Source organism: Symsagittifera roscoffensis, chromosome 2 (genome assembly GCF_963678635.1).
Source record: "Symsagittifera roscoffensis chromosome 2, txSymRosc1.1, whole genome shotgun sequence".
Taxonomy (NCBI): Eukaryota; Metazoa; Xenacoelomorpha; order Acoela; family Convolutidae; genus Symsagittifera; species Symsagittifera roscoffensis.
This window is the reverse complement of record NC_087063.1, coordinates 26176502-26198333: the sequence shown is the minus strand read 5'-3', so window position 1 is coordinate 26198333 and position 21832 is coordinate 26176502. Positions and strand designations below refer to the sequence as shown.

The 21832-nt window shown below is 37.7% G+C and overlaps 1 protein-coding gene across 2 annotated transcripts in view; it reads left to right on the top strand.

The window, feature by feature from the left end:
- Positions 1-21832, top strand: part of LOC134838955 (5'-3' exoribonuclease 1-like) — a 66828-nt gene that overhangs the window by 15011 nt on the left and 29985 nt on the right. For both annotated transcript variants that reach the window (XM_063854327.1, XM_063854326.1), the window contains exons 5-11: positions 8704-8868; positions 10954-11085; positions 16039-16207; positions 16814-16881; positions 17038-17224; positions 21045-21174; positions 21372-21527. In XM_063854327.1, the coding sequence (XP_063710397.1) occupies positions 8704-8868; positions 10954-11085; positions 16039-16207; positions 16814-16881; positions 17038-17224; positions 21045-21174; positions 21372-21527 (1007 nt within the window). The remainder of the gene's footprint in view (positions 1-8703; positions 8869-10953; positions 11086-16038; positions 16208-16813; positions 16882-17037; positions 17225-21044; positions 21175-21371; positions 21528-21832) is intronic.

Genomic DNA, 21832 nt, shown 5'->3' with positions numbered 1-21832 from the left:
TTAAGAAGTATCCTCGCTTGAATTTATTTTAAGGTTTAACAACCATAATTGGGGTGACTTCTTTGTCATTAAAACTCAATTTTGGCGGTTCTTTTTTAATTTTCTACCTTAAAATGGTGACGGCGAATGTCTTACTAAGTACCGAAAGATCTCTTTCTGAATGACGAAATCATAATTTCAGAGCCCTTGGTGTCTTATTCGCAAGGGAACTGTTTATTTTAAAGGGATTTTTTCGGGGTGGAGGAGAGGTTAAAAAGTTTTGAAAATTTGTCGATCTGTTTTTAGTTCGACCAAATTGATTTTCTGAGCTATCCGAAAGGCATATTTTTATGCATTTTTGGAAAAGGTTGCATGAAAAATCGCGTTTTTTTTGGCGCGCGCTTCCCCTTTAAATAAGTAAATATTGGCGCCATTCGAAAAATTTAATTTCCATCAGCCAAAAATGGATATCTCTAAATGGTACCAAGGTGGAGGGACCCTTTGGGTCGGCACGGGGTCACCGCCCCCTAAATCCGCTACTGCATAGTAGTAGTGTTCTGCAAATTAACCCATTTTTTTCCGTATGGGATCCTTTTCCTTTTCAATCCACCTCACATGAGCATCTTTTTTTATGGGGTAAGGAGTAGTTTTACAAGGATATTTATGAAGAAGACCAAATATGTTTGTCATGACCTAATTGGTCCGCATGTCAATTTATATAATAATTCGACAATGTGAACAAAAATTTTACTTGAAAAATTTGCAGGTGGGGGGGACCTCGAACGGTAGATCTCGGCAAATCCATGTGGTTGACCTAAAAATAAGATCGACAAATTTCTAATTTTTTTTGAAAATCAACTCCCCGAAAAAATACTAGAGCCGTCCCTGGGATTGGATCATCCCTTCTTTATCTATCCTTCCTGAGTTATATCCTTTTGGGTATACTCATAGAGTAATGTCAGATAAGGTACACCGTCTGCTCGTCACGCTATCTTATTTTCGGCCGGATAGATTCGTGTAACTTCTTAGTCTAATACCAATCTTAAAATCTTGCGAATGCAGGTATAGCAACTGCACCTGCATTTGCAGTAACAGTACTATAGCCTTGGTGTCATACTCATGTTGTTATCTATAACTATATTATTGTTATTAATTATTTCAAGGTCAACCGTGTGTGACCTTTGTTCGATTACGAAGAGATTCAGTTCTCTCAACTGTAGCAACAGCATACAGTTAGCCATTAAATCTCAGGCTACATAAAAGATGGTTTCAATATTAAATTAAACTCTTTGGAAACCAACATCGTTTTCACTATCAAAACCACAGAGGTTCTAGCCGGTATCACATGGCGCAGCCAGCAGGATCCGGGTTTTTGTCTCAATACAACAGGACAGGTATGAGAATCCCGGTATTCTGGATTTCAGCAAACTCGGACCCACCATGGAATTTTGAAACCTGGTCTGATCAATTCTTAATAGCTGTTACGGTCAAGGAGAATGTAGATCCAGAAGTACTATTAGAAGAACCAAGAGCAGAACTGGAAGAACCTCTACCCAATCCTGAACCACCAAGAGAAAACGAGGATGCGCAGGCAGTAGCAGAGAGAGAAGCTCGTAACAGATTAGCACGAGATAAAGTTCTATAAGAGAATGAAGAACGTAATACACGAGGAACTAAAGTGGGACACAACGTATTCTACCACGAAGTTGGAAAGCGTTTGACATCCCGACTATTTCTAGCTTTAGGCTCAGAAGGCAAAAAAATTTATACAAAAGAATCCGCCCACGGAGGTATCCAAACTCAGGTTTCGGGAGATAGTGAGATTGGCAAAAATCACTTTCGAAAAGACAAAATGTATCACTTATGAACGATACAAATTATTTACACGATCACATGAATGGAATGAAACACTTGAATCCTTTCATGCGGCATTGACTGCACAAGCAGCCAAAGCGGAGCTGGGGGGGGGACTGGAAGAAGAGCTAGTTAGAGATCTGTTTATATCCAGGATGCGGAATGTTGTACTTCAAGACACTCTAACGTTTGAAGCATTCACACCAGAAGAAGTAAAGCGAGCAATAAAATTCGAACAAAGTAAGCAAATTGCGCAAGTATTTCAAAGGTCTTCAACAAGTACCACTAATTCGGGATTGTTCAACACGCAAACTAAAATAAAACAAGAACCAATCATGGAAATTGGAAACAAGGGGTGTAACCCTAGACGTCAGGGTCGAGATCAGAACAAAAGGAAAAATTACGAAAATCGGAATGGCACAAGATCTAAGGGAGATCAGAAACAATGCACGAGATGTGGAAGAATATTTGGAGAAGGACATTTGAAAATCTGTCCGGCAATGGGTAAATCGTGTAAGAATTGTAATAAACCCAATCAAATCACGAAAATGTGCAGATCACAACAAGTTAACGAAATCAAAAACGAAAATTCGAGTTCGGAAGAAGAGTGCAATCTGATACAAAATTTTGATTCCTTTGAAGAATTCGAAATAATGTCGATCGAAAATGAAAGAACGTCAATTGTAGCAGTCGAGCAATACATCGATAAACGAGTAGTAACTAATGCCCAAGCAGAAGGAAACTGTGGTCAACAAGAGCCAATGGCGGAATCAGTGAAAGTCGAATCCACAATCTCATCATGTAGAAGCGTTGAAGGCTTTGGTGAGAGTTGATAATCATATTGTGAATATGACCATAGACACGGGTAGCCCAGTATCATTTTTGAATTGGACATCAGTAAAACAAATTCAGGACGGATCTACGAGTTCAAAATTTATTCCTGCGGAGAAGCTTAACCTGTCTGCACAGTTTGTACACAACAATAAACGTCCGATTCTGATCCTAGGAGCGTTAAAAGCAAATCTACGTTCTGCTGGATGGGAAGTGCACGGAGCACAGTTGTTAGTCACAGAAAAACGCATGCGATGTATTGTGGGATTAGACCTTCAGGGAAAATTGGGGATTCATACTACTCAGAAACCAGCCCCAACAAGAAGATCCAGGTTTGACGTGCTACTATGCGAGCAGACAGAAGGTTGGAAACAAAAATTTGGAAACAAAGGGGAGTCGAAAAATCATACTGTGAGCACAAAATTTAACAATCCATTATGTCCGATACAAGAAGAAGGTAGGCGAATACCTATACATATCCAGGATAAAGTACAAGCAGAATTTGAAGTTTTTATCGGAAGGACATCAAAAAATTGGATAGATGTACAATCGATTGTTCATTGCTCCAATTGTTATCACGGTTAAGAAAGACGATTCAATGAAATTGGCCTTGGACGCAAAACCCATCAGTAGACAACTGTATAAAAACAAATATCAGATGCTAAACGTTGATGAACTGATGGATGGGATTAGCCAAATAATAACTGCGAGAGCAGCAGGCACACTGTACTTCACAGTGTTGGATCTAAAGTACGCTTATAGTCAAATAAGATTAACTGCGGACACAGCGAAACAATGCAACTTTAACATTGTTGGGGGTCAGGCAACATGAACTTATAGGTTTCTGACAGGTTTTTACGGGCTGGCGGACATGCCCGCTGAATTCCAAAAGGCGATGGACAGAACATTGAACCATGCGCAAAACACCTTTTGCTTCTTAGATGATATTTTAATTGTCTCGAAGGGGGAAGAAAAGGAACACGAGAAATTGGTTCGGACTGTCTTACTATAATTGGATGAAGAAAATCTTGCGTTGAAATTTTCAAAATGTGAATTTTTTCAATCATCGGTTAATTGGCTAGGAGGTATTTTGCCATAATTTGTCGTCAGAAGGTATTTTACCAAAAATCACAAAAACAGAAGCAATGGCAAATCTTCAACCCCCCAAGTCGTTGAAACAACTTAGATCCTTCATGGGCAGTAGTAATCATTTATCTAAGTTTATTCCGAACGCGGCTAGCTTAGCAGATAAACTCCGATCTTTGCTGAATGAGGAAAACGAAAAAAGATGATGAAAAATATTCGTCTGCCAGTGAAAAAATTTGAGCGGGATAGCCAACATTCCGTAGTATTTGAAGCGAGTAAAAAGGCAGTAGCAAATATTGGTATGATTAATTATTATAATCCATCTAGAGAAACTCGGGTAAAATTTGACGCAAGCCATAGTGGTCTAGGGGCAATCCTTGAACAACTGACAGAACAAAATGAGTGGGTACCAATAGCATTTGCTTCGCGGTATCTAAATACCCAAGAAAAAAAAACTCTAATGAACTTGAGCTGCTGGCAGTAGTTTGGGCCGTAGATAGATTTAAACATTACCTGTTGGGAAAAGAATTTGTTATAGCAACAGATCATAAAGCATTAACATCCGCGTTGGGGGAACATAGATCGAACAAAACGTACCAATCTCGACTCACTAGGTGGGTGGATCGATTACTGCCTTATCAATTTAAGGTTATTCATATCCCTGGAAAGGATATGGGTATCGTTGATTATCTTTCGAGAGAACCCAATGGGAAACCATGACCCGAATCTGAATTAGATGAAAGATTTGTGGTAGCTTCGATTGAGAACTTTCATAAAGCGCTCGAATGTTTGAACAGTAGGCTTATTGGTTCAGATCCGAAGTTTAATGTAAATATTCTAGAACATTCTGGAATAAGAAACAATATTAGCCACTGTAAAGACAACTCATCACATGGTTGCTATGGCAACCAGTTTGTTCAAAACTGGACAAGGCTCGACTGGAACGAAAACGGTCAAAGCTCACGTTTTCAAAAAGAATTAACGAGCAGAACACACTAAACAAGATTTCTCGTAACAAACAGTCGGTAAAAATTCAGATATTAATAATTGCACTAATTTAACAAGAAAATCGGGGGAAACTGTGAAGATGGAAAAAATCAGTCGGGGTCAGGAAAATCGAAGAAGGTGGTGAAGATTATGAATAGACCAAACAAAGAGAGGGAAGAACTGACAGAGCAGGTGACAGAAACAACATTCTCAAGAACCAGAATGGTAAAGAGAGGAGCGTGCAGTAGACAGGACTCGGACATTTCGGAGTCAGAAGTACCACAGATTGAGTGGCGAGCAGTCGATAGGTAGATTAAACCTAACAGACAATCAGGAACTTCATCTGCCTGCCCAATAGCAGCAAAGTTAGTTTCATTCTGGGACCTCATGGGGGCAGAACGAACGGATAACCCGAGAAGTATGCTCGAGCTAGAAGCGCAAACAGAATTGGAGAACAGAGCTCAACAAGACCGAGAAATTGACATAAATGCTAAAGATTACAAGCCGCCGATAGTAGAAGTGGATCTTACTGCAGAAAGTCCGTCGGACAGTCCGGAAGTTAGTGTGATCGGGAAGAAGAAAACAACTCATAACTCTAGGAAGGACGAGTTTCGCCAAACGGAGTTGCATAAGGGGGAAGTCTGAATAACCTCACCAAGGTGCTCGATAGAAGTCTTCTGGCGGAGTTAATTTCAGAAGATCCCTGGATGGATAAGCTTCGAGTGATAGAAAGAAACGATCCGCATAGCTTTGAACTATTGGGCCATATACAAATCCCCTCTGGCATCAGCTGTCCGTGGTGGATGACTGTATACTAGTAGACAACAGGCTGGCAGTCCCAGGGCAGTTGCGACAAGCAGTCTTGAAGAGAGTTCATCGCGGTCACCCAGGCCAGGAAGCCATGCTAGATGCTTCGAGATACCTGTGGTGGCCGCACATGCATAATGACATCGTCAATATGGCGGAGGAATGTAGAAGATGCACTCGCTACGGTAAGAACGCTAAATACATCATACCAAAAAATGCTAGTAAACCTCTTCAGGAAGTTCAACTGGACTATGCAGGCACTTTAGAAGATCATAAAGGGAAAAAGATATATTTGCTGGTAGCAATAGATAGGTATTCGAAGTTTCCGTCGGTAAAATAACTAAATCACCGGGGGAAAATCGTCAACGAAGTTTCTTCGTTCCTACATTGACACCCACGGAATACCCGAATCAATCAGAACCGATCAATTATTTGGATTTACGGGTAAAACAATGAGAAAATATGGTTCTGAAAACAACATAGAGCAAAAATTCTGTCCCGTTGGGGATCATCGCGTGTGCGGATTCGTTGAACGTACGATTCAAACCGTCAAAAGAAGATTGGGGGTAATGTTACTGGATGAAAATGTGATATCGATAAAACTCTGTCTTAGCACTATCACTCGAGATCTTCGATGGAGTAAGCAAAAAACAACTCAACGTTCGCCGTTCGAAGCTCATTTTGGTCGACTACCAAAAACTGAATTTAAAATTTTGCGTGATAAGTTCTTATAAAATTCTGATCGTTTAGATAAGGAACATCTGGAACGATCGGCTCTTACTGCTTCGCAACTCAAAAGGCGAATCGATCAGTCAAGAGACGGGCTGAAAATTGTCCGTAAAGGCCAAAATAGTAGTGATGTAAGTCCTCTCTTCAAACAACAAGCGGACTCACCAACGGATCGAGCTACAGCACGGGCACTGAAAGAACTACTAGAGGCGAATGCCAGGTGGAACCAGACCAGACGGGACACATCGGCCATTGATCTTAGGCGCATTGTGGACGAGACAAGCACCATAAATCCTGAATTACGCAAAGAAATGCTATATTCGTGGGAGCGCGGATTCATTGAGGACAAACCAGAAAACAGTGTCAGTCAGGATCAATGGTCCCCCATACTGCTACGAAAGAACGAAGGGAGACGCAGCAGAAAGGCTCTAACAAAGCCTTTAAAGGGGAAAGTTACATCAGAGACTCAGTCTACTGTTGACAGCTGCTGGGGCAATCTATCGTAAAAGCGACATTGCCAAAGCCAGAGTTAATGTTCAGGATCAAAAAGCATATCTTCGGTCCCCGACAGGGGAAGAGCCTAAAAAGAAGCAGAAAAAGAAAGCGCAACGTAAACCCGAAGAACAAGAAGAAGTCGAAGATAGTTGGTCGGAGGAAGAAGTTCTGCCACCGCAGAAAAAATTGGATCCGGAGGAAGCTAAAATTCAATTTCAAGATAGTCCGACAGTGGTCACCTCTAAGGACACAGTGCAGGGTAGTGGTCTGAATCTTGCGGTTGAAAGGGCTAAACCTAACAATGCGGGACCCTTCTCTAAGCCAACTAAGACACAGTGGGGGACATAAATGAAAGAAAAGAAGCAACCAATTCAGAACATCCCTCGAAACAGAAATGCTGATGCAGCAGAAGAAAATCAACTAAATGAACAAGCACCAACGTGCTCGTCAAGTGCAGCGATGGTTCCACCGTCGACTTCCACGCCGCGAAATATTTCAGCCGCAAAATCAAAACAGATCGCACGTCACACATCGCCGGAAACGATCCTGAACACATTCAATAGCAAAGATCTAACCCCAGAGGATTGGAATAGAATGGCTGATCAAGTGTTAGAAAGAGGAGTACAGCGGGCAGCAGAAGACATACTGAAACCAAAAGATGATACGAGAGAAGCTGACGATTCTAATAATCCGCCAGGATTTTCTGACGAGTCGGAAGAGGGCGAAACCTATGTACGTAGGAGTGGGCGATCGAAGAGAGGTTCTAGTAGATATGGCGACACGATCAAGCATTCAGTAAAATTTATCTCTTCACAAAACGATCTGATGGATATATATAAGGCTGCTTTATAGGCATATCGCATTAAATTGGCAACTTTTAAACCCGATATGAAAAACTCGATCGAAACAAAATTTGGCCTCCTGGAGAAGCATCTATTTAGAAGGAAATTTGGCAGTGAGGCGTTGGATAGAAATCGGTCCTGGAACGCAGAGTGGCGGGTTCCACTCCACTTTGATGAGGAACATGAAGAAAAAGAAGGAAAATGAAGAAATTCCTCACTAGAGACATTTGCACACGCAAAAACTTATTAAGCTGAGTATCAAAACTCATATGTATTATTAAAAATTTTATAATGTAGTATAAAATTTATTTGTCGACCGGGGAATGTGGTACAGCAACAGCACCTGCATTTGCAGTAACAGTACTATAGCCTTGGTGTCATGTTCATATTGTTGTCTACAGCTATATATTGTTATTAATTATTTCAAGGTCAACCATGTGTGACCTTTGTTCGATTACGAAGAGATTCAGTTCTCTCAACTGTAGCAACAGCATACAGTTAGCCATTAAATCTCAGGCTACATAAAAGATGGTTTCAATATTAAATTAACCTCTTTGGAAACCAACATCGTTTTCACTATCAAAACCACAGAGGTTCTAGCCGGTATCACAGTCTAATACCAATATTAATCTTACTCTTATATCTCCTAGTCTCAATAGATCTAGTGTACACCGGTTTACGCGAGTTAGTTCCAGAATGAGAACAACTGTATTCTAAGTTTAATTCAAACTGTTCTGAAATAAGTGGGTTGTTAGTTTGATGGAGTATGATTGGTTAGTATTTAATACTTTATAGAGATAAAATATCATAATAATAACCAATGATAAATACTATTTTAGATCTGGTTCCACTCCCGGGTCTCATCTGTTATAAGAGTTTGATGATGATGATGCTCGAATCTGATTGGTTGAAATTATAATCGAACGCAAAAAGTAATTTTATCGTTTTCTTTACAAACAAGCCTAATTAAGAAGTTTGATTATTTGGGCCTTTTAACAGAAAAGACCCTCCCTCACTTATGTACCTAGTAATGAAGATGTTGAGATGAAGTTGATGGCGTGTGGAAGTGGAACCCTTGTTTATTGTTGTTCAGGTTCCAGGAGAAGGCGAGCATAAAATCATGGAGTTCATCAGAGCGCAGAGGTCCAAACCAGACTACGATTCAAACACACGACACTGCATGTATGGCCTGGACGCAGACCTGATCATGCTGGGATTGTGTTCTCACGAACCACACTTTTCATTACTCAGAGAAGAGGTAAGGTTTAAACGTGTCTGGCTGGTCTTAGATATACTTTACAACCCCAGCCTTTCACTGAGTGAGATGGAATTGTACGGAATTCGTCCATCATTATTTACGAAACAGGCAGTGGCGGATCTAGTCAGTCGAAGTAGTTCAAAAGGCACTTCACTTTCTCAAAGTTAGAATTATATTTACCCGGACGAATTCTGCAAAAAAGGAAAAAACGTGATTTTTTGGCCCGGTTGTTTCTTTCTACATGCTTCGTTTTTATGTTTGAAAAACAATTCTCAGCACTTTCGATTTTTGTTATATTGTATAAATGTATATATCAGGGGTGGATTTAGGGGGGGGGGGCGCATTTCTCCATCTCAGGGATTCGATCCCCTGCCGACCCAAAGGGTACCCCTTTGGTACTTTTTAAGAAATCGATTTTTGGCCAACCGACCTTAAAAACTTTCTTAAAGCGCTTTTGGGGCCAATATATACTAATTTTGAGGGGGAGCGCGTGCCAAAAAACGCAATTTTTTGTGAAAATTTTCCAAATAGTGCCCAAAAACTGGTTTTTTGACCTGTTTTTTTTTTAAAAATTTGCATGCGGCGCTGAAAATTTAGCCCAAAATAGGGGAAAAACAGTGCTTTGGGAGAGCTCGAAAAATCAGTTTGGTCGACCTAAAAAAAGGTCAAAATTTTTGAAAAATTTTTGAAAATCCGCCCCCCTTGAGAAAATCCTAGATCCGCCCCTGATTCCTAGCATCTTTTTGGAATCATATCAACTGTCAAAGCTATTTTTTGATCCGAGTTTCCTTTTTGGAAGGAGCTATTTCTAAGACGGATTAAATCTCCGCTTACGCGTTATTAGCGCGAAATATATCGCGCGTTAATTGTCCCAATTTGGCCAAAAGGGTAGTTTTTAAACCCCAACTTTACAAAAAATTATCACAGGTTAAATATCTTTTCAAATATAAGCTCAAAATAAAAATAAATTTTGAATGATATAAAAATATATTCCGTCAAAAATGGCTAGTCAAAAAGTCGAATTTGTCTGAAGGAAAAAAACCCACTCCGAGCACAAATATTCCGTTACTTTTGTTATGAAAGTCGGAAGACAAGAAAAGGCCACCATTGGTATGGAGCAACAATTTTTTTTGAAAATTGTTGAAAACGTTTTTCTTCGTTTCTGTTTTTTTTTATTTCTATCGGTTTTCTGCAAATCTGTCAGCTTAGATGAAAACTAATCTTTTTTATTAATTATATTCGTTAATTTTTGGGGATACAAGCACCTAATTTTTTCTCCGCTGTGAGTCTGAAACTGAAACTTTTAGCAAAGTCAGTTTTTTGCTATATACATAGTTAACACCAGGGGCGGATTTAGGATTTTTTCGAGGGGGGCGGATTTTCAAAAATTTTTCGAAAATTTTGACGACCTTTTTTTATTTTTTACGTCGACCAAAATGATTTTTCGAGCTCTCCCAAAGCACTGTTTCGTCCGTATTTTGGCCAAATTTTGAAAGGCCAAAAAGCGTTTTTAGGCGCTTTTTGGAAAATTTTTAGGGTCCATCACCAAAAATGGATATCTCAAAATAGTACAAAGGGGGACCCTTTGGGTCGGCAGGGTATAGAATCCTTGAGGAGGGGGGGGGGGGGGGAGTTGGGCCTCCGCCCCTCCCCCCTAAATCCGTCCCTGGAAACAGGTATAGTCTGAATGGATCTATTCAGTTAAACAGTAATACGGCAATGATGAAAGTCAAAATTAGATTTGGAAAAATTAGCTCGATATTACAAAGAAATGCTGGTTATCAATATGGTGCAGGCCGAGCGAACCAATTTCATCTACTTTAACCTCAAACAGGTTCTTTTCCCTGTTTGTTTTTGCCGTTTTCTTCATACAAGTTCACAAATATGAGTACAAATGCGTTCTGGAGCACCGTTAGACTCCCATTTTTGCCGCCGTATACCGAGTTTATTGAAGGCTCTCGAGATCTGCCTTGTGTTTGGTAGTAATAACGATCCAATTCAGTAATTCAGTTTTTTTTTCATTTTTATCAGAGTTAAAGCCGAAAAGACCCAATAATCTTTGTGAAATTTGTGGGTCAATTTTAGGTCAGATTCGGCAAGTTTGCGCAGCAGGGAAAGCAGAATTCGCGAGTGAGCAATGCTGACAGAACTACTTTTCACCTACTTCATCTGTCGCTCTTGAGAGAGTACCTGGAAATGGAGTTCAAACCAATCAAAGTTAGTCAAGTCTAAAACTGAACTTCAGGACGATGGGTTTTCTGGCCATGCCTACTTACGATATCAGCAAATCTGATTGGCTGAAATAAATTACTGCGAAATCCATATATTATAACGAGGCCAATCGACTGCAATTATTTTATCAGATAGAGGCTGAGAACCCACAACCATGCAGCAATATGCTCTGAAAAAACTTGTATTTGCCCCAAAAACCATAAGATATAAAAATTGTTGCCAAAATGTTCCTTTTCAGTCTTTCGTTCCGACCTCTTCAAGAATTGAGGAGCTATGGTCAATGGTCATTTTCCACGCGTTTTTAGGTGCCTCGAAGCAAACTCATTATAAAGCACTTCCAGTCGTGATTTGGATTACAAAAATTGCCATAGTTTTTTTCGTACCGAGAAAAAGTAATTCTGAGTTTTTGGACTTCTTTACCGCTGGGGCGATAGACAAAGGATGCTGAAAACTTTCGAATAGTTTTAGGGACTCTTTTCCACTCCCCCACATTTGAATTTCAGTTTTGAAAAACAAATTTATGTTATCATTATGTAATGAAATTTGCATGGTGAACGAACTAATTTTTGTGAACACATTTGTTCTTCATATATTACATTGTAACATCATGCATTCAGCCATGATAACACGTAAGACAACTCAAAAAATATAAACTTGAAATGTGGAGGGAGTGGAAAAGAGCCGCTTTACTGAATCTATACCTAAAAAGTTTCCTTTTATCGTTGCGATTATTACACGAGCGTAGCGTATTGTGATAGCACGACGCAACTTTTTTTCCAAACTAAGTCGCAAATAAAAGTGCTAATTTTGGTGGCACTTTTGAATCGGTAGGCTGCTTTGTGTGAGCGTAGTGTATTAGTATGAACCTACATTTTCCAACCTAATAAAAATGCTTATTTGGTGGCCTTTTTGCTGTAGCCTTGGAAGTTTTATAGCATCTGTTCTCTGCTTCGTTTGTGGATTGTGTTTGGCGATTGTTAAGCATCGGTGGCCGTGTGGGAAGGACCTGAGACTCATAATCTCTAGGTCGCTGGTTCGGATCCGTAGCGTATCAAAATAGGTTTTTTGAAACAAAAGTTAGGCTGATTTCTACCTTTTCAATTTCATTTTTTTTTGTTATTCTCACGCTAGTGTTCGGACTATATCGAAATTTGGCATCAAAATTTTTATTAATTGGAGGCTTATTTCTACTTTTTCATATTTCACTTTATAGCGCTGCTGGTTTGTAGTTTTCTCGCTAGTGTTTGCGAAGCGCAGCTTCCTCTAATATTTGCTTTGGTAATTTATTTGACAAATTAACACAGTTGATGCTTTATGATTCATCAATTGAACCAGAAAAAGCTATTTGCTCCATACAACAATTATAAAAAAAATCGTTATTTCAGAAATTTTCGAACTCGATATATTCAGCGAGGTTTTTGAAATACTAAATTTATACGCAATTTATTGCTTGGAAAGATTGTGTGGTGGCCTTTAAATTGATATAGTCCGTAGATGCAAAATTTGAGTTTTTGTGCATTTAAAGCTCCTGAATCTTTGCCGCTTCTCGCTCGTGTTTGCGAAATTGCAGCTTTGCCTCTGTGTAACGCTTATTGCATCGTAGAACTTTTTTATGTAGTAGACTTTTTGTTGACTAAATGACAACCTCTGAAACTTGTAGGAATTATGTACGTCGGATAACAAGAGTATTTGCGTCAGTTTATAAACGAGGTTTTTCGGTTTTTTCGCACATGCAAGCTTGCGATTGTAGTTTTTTTTTACCGTTATTCTATTATCTATTTAAATGCGGGCTTCACTGTCTTGCCATGTTTAATCTTTTTCACTGTAAAATTTTCGCTTGTTTAACAAAAGAGTTTTTTCACGTTTAAGCAATATCGTATATTGCAATGGTTGAGTTTTTTTGAGTTTCCAGTTTGAATTCAGTGTTTATTTCACCATTTTTGAAATTAGCAACCCAATAGTGGGATGCTGGCAGGGCTGCCAATTATTTGTTTACGAGATACGACGATTTTTGTGATTTTTCAGAATTTTTCAGAAAACTCAAATTAAAAAGAAATTCATTAAATTTGCAATTCCCAACCCTATAATGGGGTGCTTTCAGAGTACTCTCAAGGATTGTGAATCTCGCCTCCAAATATGACTGCTGAAATTCTTTTTAGTTTTCGAGATATGACGTGTTTGATTATTTTTTAAAAAAAATTTCAGAAAACTTATATTTAAAAAAATCAAGATTTGAAATTCCTAGCTTTGTAGTTGGGATCTATTAGGGTACTCTCAGCAGTTTTAACTTGCAAATTTTGTGTCCAAATGCGACTGCTCAATTACTTTTTTTCTCCGAGATTTGACGTTTGTTCGGTCATTTAAAAAAAAATTGTTCAAAGAACTTAGATATAAAAAGGTTCACAAAACTTGAAGTTCTAATCTCTAGAGTGAGGCTCCTTCAGGGTTCCTCTAGGGCTAAGGAATTTTGACTACAGTTTTGACTGCTCAAATCTTCGTAAGTTTCAAGATATGACGTTTTTTTTTAGAAAACTTATTTGAAGTTTCTCAAAATTGAAATTTCCAATGCTGTAGTTAGGGGCTGCGAGATTACTCTCAAGAGCTGCAAATCTTGCGTCCAAATGCGTGCGCTCAATAGCTTTTAGTTTCCGAGATGTGACATTTTATGTGTAATTTTAGAATTTTCCAAAGAACTTAGATATAAAAAACTTCACTAAGTTTTATGGTTTTTCTAAACTTGAATAAAAAACAATTTGAAATTACCAACCCTGTAATTGTGCGCTCTCTTAGAACACTCAAAGGATGCACTAACGGTTTTTTATGAATTGTGAAAAATAAGAAGCACCGGAGGTGCTTTACGCGCTAGTCTTCGTTATATCCTTAGTTCTTTAAAACTAACTTATTTTTTCCAACCGAAAACGCTCATTTTAGTGCATAGATTTTCTTCCATGAATTTTTAGCAAGCGTTATTAAAATTATAGTTTCTCAAGGATTTTTCTTATACACTTTTGAAGATATCGGACTCTCAAGCTCACTTGTAAAAAGACATTTACTTCGGCTTTACTTTCTGTAAACTTTGGAAATTTTTCAATAAACTTCAATAAATCAAGCGCTTTTTTGTTCCCGTGTCGTATATTTTTCAAGAGTTAAGAATGTAGTGAAGACTCAAATAGTAAAGCTTAAGTGATTTTTTGTGTTTTTTATAGGAACAAGTCATAAGGCGTTTTTAAGCTCAATTCTGTTTGTAGCTGTTTCAATTTTGATTTTTTTTAAGTGCAGTTCATTTTGGTTGTTAAAAGGAAGGCAAACTCCCCTATCGAACAGCAAAAGTGTAAACTTCACGAAAAACGTGATCGATTTCAAGGAACCAGTTTTTTTAATTTGGTTAAATTTAATTAAAAAGCACCAATCATAAATTGTTCTTGAAATTCAAAGAGCTTCATGGGTATATATTTTTCTTTAAAATGCGAAAGATGAAGTTTTTTTTCATTAAAAAAATTGTTTTTTTTTTGTTTCTTCGCGTTCTCTTTTCTAACTCTCAGTTCGCTTTATTGATATTTTTCAGGAAAATGGTGTTCACGCTCTAATTTGATTTTTTGAAGTCTAACTTTGATATTTAAAATTCAATTAAAATTACTTTGCTAAAGGGAAAAGTCTAATTATAGCCTTCTTTTGCGAAAATGCAATTCAGCCGAAAAAATGCTTGACTTTGGTTCAAAAGTACATTTTTTGTTTCACATTTCCCAGTGAAATAGAATTTTCACCTATTGATCTATTTTTATAAAAGATGATTAGTTGATAATTGACAAGAGTTTTAAGACCATTTTTTGTGGAAAAGGTTTTTAAAATAACATGTCATTTTCTAATTTTTTGTTCTTTTTGTTGATACTCAAAAACTGTTGATGGTTGGCAAATGCTCTGTTCGCAGTTTTTGTTGGAAATCTAGCGAAGTTTCAAGTTCCGTTTTTCACCGTTTTTCCAAATAGCTCTTTGATAGTGTAGAACAAAGTGGTTCTGACTTATATAGGTTGTGGATATTGTTTGTTTATTTTTGTTCAGAAAAAGTCTTAAAATTTGTTCACGCTCAAGTTTGATTATTTGCTGTGTGGCTTCTGATTTTTGAATGTCAATTCTTTTCCTCTATTTAAAGGAAGGCAAGTTAACTAACTAGTGTAGAGGTCACGAAAACTTAAATGATTTCTAGTTTTAAAAAAGGACTTGATTTTTTGAAATGCCAGCAGATTAAAATCGTAACCTTTTGATCCCGTTTTCTCTGAATTGGCTATTTTTTTTAACGTGTCAATCATGAATAGCTCTTGAAATTCAAAGAGCTTTAAAGCCGTATATTTTTCCCTTTGAAATATATATCTCTTTTCTTCGAAACTTTGAAAAATTTTCAATCAACTTATTTTCGGTACCTTTAACTTCTCTTAATTTTTCCAACCATCTGTTGGCTATGTTTTTTTTGTGTAACAGGAGTTTTGTGATTGTTGCTCTCGTATTAGACTGCATGCTTGGTATCCTGGAGTAATTCTTCTAAGTGTTAATTTTAAGCGAATTTGACAAATGAATGGCAAATTCCGCACTACAAAAACAAACGCGCAATCAGCGCGAAAAAAAATGTGAATGATTTTTAGGTTCAAAGGTGGATATCCAAGCGGAATAAAAGTTTTACCTTTGATCCCGTTTTCTCAAATTGGGGTAATTTTACCAAAAAAGTATCACTAGTAAAAGGTTCTTGTAGTTGAAAGTGGGTTAAGGCCATGGTTTTGTATTTGAAAAAGAGCTTCAAAAAAATCAGTCGTTCATTGACACTTTTCCAACTTTCTGTTGGCTATGTTTTGAATCTGTGTTCGAAACACTTCAAGCTTACTGAAGAGCAACCGAATACTTTTTCAAAATCGCTCTCTACTTATATGGTCATTGGAAATTGTGTAGGAGAAACTGCCGTTTGATTTTGACGTGGAGCGCATTATAGACGACTGGGTGCTGATGGGGTTTCTGGTTGGCAATGACTTCCTGCCTCACCTGCCTTTCCTCCACATCAACAAGAACGCACTGTCCATACTACACAACACATACATGCGCATACTACCCACTATGGACGGTATGAAAGTTGTAATATATGTTCAGGCTCAAAATTAATTTTCAGCGGTTTGACTTTTGATTTCTTTCTGGAAATTCAAAGAGCTTTAAGGGCATATATTTTCCCCTTTGAAATTCGAAGGTTTTACAAAATGAAACGAAAATCCTCCTGACATATTCCTGTTATGGTGTAGGTAATTGAGTTCCCTAAAATTTGTTGATAAAAATTTTTTATTTTGTCTTTCATTCTCCCCAAAGAAGAATGAAGACTTTGTCTGATTGCAAAAATTTGAAAAAAGTTTCGACTTTTCCTCTTTTCATAAATGATTTCTTAGCCTGGCTTAAGTCAAATCCGCTTTTATGAATCATGCGCGAAAAGTCCGATTTATGTCAATTTAAAAGAAAGTTTTTACAGTCAATTTTGTTTTACAATTGAGCGCTCGAATATTTTTGAACCACAAATGGTGCGAAGCTCTGCTTCGTCTGTATAAAAATTAGTATACGGCTGAATAAGGCTATTCCAATCAAATATGGTCTTCTTACCTAAAACTAGCCGAAAAAAAAACAACTCGTGATGACGGGAAAAACACTCAGATTTTCAAATAATTTTCGGTACTCGTTTATTTAGGTTACCTGAATGAGGATGGAGCGCTGAACTTGGAGAGGTTTGAAATATATTGCAGAGCCCTGGGCGAGGTATGTGTCAATCAATCGAAAATGATTTAAAACATTGCCGGTAATTTATTATTGTCTCTAACCTAGGTTGTGCAACGTTTTACATCAGTTATTTTTTATCCTCTCCCTTTCTTGTCGGAATTTTGATACTATTCTTTTAGCTTGCTTTTTTTAAAGGCGGACCGAGAGTATTTTGACGACATCAATGCAGACATGCAGTGGATGAAGAGCAAGCGGCTGGGAGATGCGATTGAACAGCACCACCAGACACACCTCTCACCAACCACCACAAGCACAAACAGCGCAGCTACAGCTGTGGACAAATTGGCCTCAGGGACCGGTGGTGGAGAACGCTGGCTGCAACGTAAGATGTCTATTGAAATACGTTTTTTTATGCGCCCTGATGAGATGAATGCTTTGGCTGTCTCAATGGAAATTTTACAGATTTGGATGATTACGTCTCAAATGGCATAATTCCCAAATGGCATAAAAAGTTTTAAATTTCCCAAATGGCATAAAAAGTTTTAAATTTCCCAAATGGCATAAATTTCTAAAACATTCCCAAATGGCATAAAGTTTTGTAAATTTCCCAAATGGCATTAACAGTTCAACTTTTGAAAAGTGACAGTAAGATTTAAATTAACTTGTAAACAATATAACCGGAATATTCAATAGAAAGAAAGAAATCAATTGAACTTTAATTTTTACAAGTTTTGGCAGATTTCTGAAATACTATCCCAATACTCGTCAATATCAAGCGATTGCATTTCGAATCTTTGTTTCACGTTCCATCAGAAAGAATAAAAGTTCCATCAGAAAGAATATTTCTACATTTCGAAAGTGCTTTCAATTGCCATTCGCTTGAGAAAATCACAATACCCCACTCTCTGTCGATTTTTAATAAAAACTTTTTTCCATCCTGTGTTTCTGCCCATTCATCTCGAATTCTTAACGATTCGATACTTCTAGGAATTTTAGGCAGCATTGTGTATCGTTGGCGATACAATGTCGATTTTACATTTCTGAATGAGACGACACTTGTATCACTGGCTGCGGCTACAATTTTTTTCGTAACTTTGGGCAACTGACTCGAGCGGGTTTTGGAAAATTTGCGAAAGAATTTTAGTTTTTAAAGTGAGATCTTTATAGCGGTTATAGTCGGGCATATGGGCATGAGAAGTTGGATGAGTCAACAAGGTATCCATTTCAATATTTGAAGTGAGCCTGGAGCCGCATTTGGTGTAGCTTCGATTTTTTTAATAAAAATATCCGTCATAATACAAATTGCAACCTCGTCCATTTTTGAAAACTTCAATTTGGCTCATTTTTAAGAATTTAGTTCGGCTTGAATTAAATGTTGATGAGTGATTAAGTAATTTGTTGACAAGTGAACAAAATAAGGCGTGAAAACTGTCTGGAAAGATCTTACTTTTTCACGCCTCAAAGTTTTCACACCTTTATTGAAAATGTTTATGCCATTTGAGAATTAATTTGTTATTATGCCATTTGGGAGTTATGCCATTTGGGAAGTTACCACTTGGATGTTACAATTCTTAATCGAGATAGAAGTTTTCATTATACTTGCGACTAGCGAGCGTTATCAAATCACAATATAGAATTTTTCAGTTAAACAATATGTTGAGCAAATGTCATAAATCATTTGAAAGCTTGACTGATAATTACACACGCAGCCGTATTGTAATACTACGAAGAATATTTTTCCAAACTAAGTCGCAACTAAAAGTGCTCATTTAGTGATGCTTATGGTATCGTACTATAAGCATTTTAATGGCAGATGTTGACGCTTTATTTGTGACTAGTGTTGGCTTACTTCGAAAAGACCGTGGCGCAGATGCGACAACGTAAAACTCCTGAATTACAGATTTAAATCCGAATTTTTGCGAGGCTTATTTTTACTTTTTCATTTTTCCGTCTCTTTTTTCACTTTGTTTTTGACTTATTAGAGCTAATTGTTGCCGTTTTCTCGCTTGGTTTTGCAAAGTGCAGCTTCGCTTCTGTGTCAATTTGATTTTTTCAGCTTCTCCGGTACTCTTAGTCTTGACAAAACGTCCACGTCTGGGACGGCGAAGATCCTTGCAGGACCCGTTTTCTTTTCAAACTGAAATTTTCCCGTTTCAAAGAAATTGTCGGCCTTGACAACCTGGCGTCTCTCCTCTCTCTCTCTGTCTATATCTTGTCAGTTTAGTTGCCCCATCAAGGACGTTTATTGTGCTGTAAGCAGTTTCATTGTAATTGAAATTCGTTTTTGCTTTCAGCGTGAAATTTGTAAATCTACTAACCCCTGTCTTTCTATGTTGTCCTTCTTTTCGCTCAAAAATTTTTTCGCTCTGATAAGATTTTGACTCATGTGATATCGACTCAGTGCCCTGATTTTGCGTCGTTTGAAAGGAATATTTTTGATACGCTCGTGTTTCTGGAGGAGGATGTAACAATTTAGTGTTTCATGACAACTGCTTTGTTTTCGGATCAACGGAAATTTACCCAACTTTTGTCAGCTTAGGTGCCCATCCTAGAGTTGAACTTTATTCGAGATTAGCACTTGGAACTTTGTTGCTGTAGTTTTTGTCGTAGAGGTAATGCTAATTTTGTGCAGTGTGCAAGTAGTGGTGCGGAGCTCGGCTTAACTGCTATGTTATAAATGGGTAGATTTTATCAAAAAAAAGTATCAATCATAAATTGTTCTGAGTTTCAATGAGCTTAAAGAACAAGTCAGTATTTTTTCCTGTTTTCATGCGTTCATTGGCTCTCTTCTATTTGTTTTTGTCTATGATCTAGTGAGAGTAGTATTATACTACGAATCATTTTTTTCCTACGCAACTTGCCAATAAAAAATCTCATTGTTGGCGTTTTTTCCTGAATAGCGTCAACAATTTAGTAACATGTTTTTTGCTTTATTGGTGTCCAGTGTTTGCCTTTTGTCAAGTGACCGTGATGCAGGTGCGTATAGGTCTGCCGTTCAATTCCGGCACATAGAAAAAAGTTTCTTGCTGAACCTTATATTAACTCTTTCAGCTTATTTCACTTTTCCTTTTGAGAACATGTTTGCCGATCTCTTGCTTCGCCTCTGTTTTAGTGGTTAAGTTAACAAATTTTGAGTTTAAATGACCTTTGAGATTCGAGATGAAATACAGCAAACACTATTTACCCGCGCTTTAGCTTTCGTGCGGAATGTAAGCTCAGTGGAGGGCTATTTTTTGGGCTAGTTTCAATAAAATTTTGGTTACACCTTTGAAGCTATCTAGGCACTGGGCTCAAATGTAAGAAGATGCTTTACTTCTGATCAATTCTGTGAAAATTTGGAGAATTGAGAAACTCGAAAAACAAATAAAATGGGGAATCAGGATAATAATGAATATAAGCAAACGAGATTCCGTCACACTTCTAAGGAAACAGCACAAAATTCCTACTGCTCGGAATATAATCGAGTACCGATCAGCACACTACCTTCACAGGTTATGCCGAAACGATGCTCCAGCTTTCACGCATATAAGATTCCCAAATTCTGAATTCCGCTATAACCATCGAACTGGAACATTACTGTTCCCTTTAACATGTAAAACTGATTTCCTTCGTAAGTCTTTCTTATTTACATCAATCAGAAACCTTAACACAATAATCCGAACCTTGTTTAATCGAAAACTACCGTACACATTGACAAAAACTCTGATTAAAAATTTCATCATAGGAAAAGATGACACCCTGTTACCCAATAAGGAGAGTCTTTCCGCATCCAAGGACATTTATTTTGTTAAATCAATTATTTGATTCGTCCTCGTAGTAATTTATGTTTTTTCTTGTTATGTTATATAACCATTGCGTAATATTGTACACTAGATTCTTATACAATCAGTTCTGCAACTGCATAAGTATATTGAAACAATAAAGTGTCCCCTCTCTCTCTCTATCTCAATTTGCTGGACTAAATTATGCGCATATCTATGAACTCTATTCGCAAGCGCGACATTTTTTAGCGCGGAGATTTAAATCAGTTTCCCACGTTTTATATGTGTAAGCTCATTTTCGTCATTTTGCTTGTTTTTGCGAAGTACAGCTAAGCTTATGTGTAAACTTCTTTTTTTTTGCTAATAGTGTTAAGATTTTTTCTATGAAACTCGATCTTTTGTGTTTAACATGAATGGTTTCCAATTGTCTGATTTTTTCAGAGCTCGAAGCAGGCTTTTTGTTTGATGAAGATGATGATGATGCTGAGGGTCTAGAAGGGGACGATGACAAAAAAGAATCAGATTCTAAGAAAGTTTCCATCCCGAAGACCAGCAATGTCACCGAGCTAAGGTATGACGCTCACCATAGTTGCTCCAGCTTCTATACCAGTTGACACTGATCTTTTCTGATCGTTTTTCATTTCTTCAACTATGTTTTTTCAACAATTTTTTGCAACAATTTCAGTTTTTTTGTTGAACTAAAATCCGCACCACATCCAGTTTAGTAAATTGTTTTTGTACCGTTGCCGTTAGCATTTACTGTTGTAGATCTCTCTTCTCGCACGAGTTCCAGTCGGGTACTTACGATAATGAGGAAGGAGACGAAGATGGAACAAGGCAGGACTTATCAGAAGACAATCTGGAGTACCTGCACTGGAAGAGGGTTTACTACATTGAGAAGTTCAAGATACAAAATCCAGACATGTAAGTTGGAAGGGGTTAAGCAACAAATCGTCACAAGCCTTAATTCGTAATCAGTGAAACAGTGGATTTAACCCTTCTGAGGTGTTCCAACTCCTGTGCTCTCCAAGGTTACCACCCTTGGTGCTATTCTTTTGGTTGACAACTGCTTAAATTTTTCTGTATGTACAGTTTTTGAAGACAAGGAAAAACTTTTTTCATCAAAACCTTCCAAAAAATGCACTGAAACTTCGTTTTTGGCCGTGATGCGACAATTGGTATTAGGCGAAAGTTCCTAACAAGTGACAATTCGTAACAGTAGATTAAAC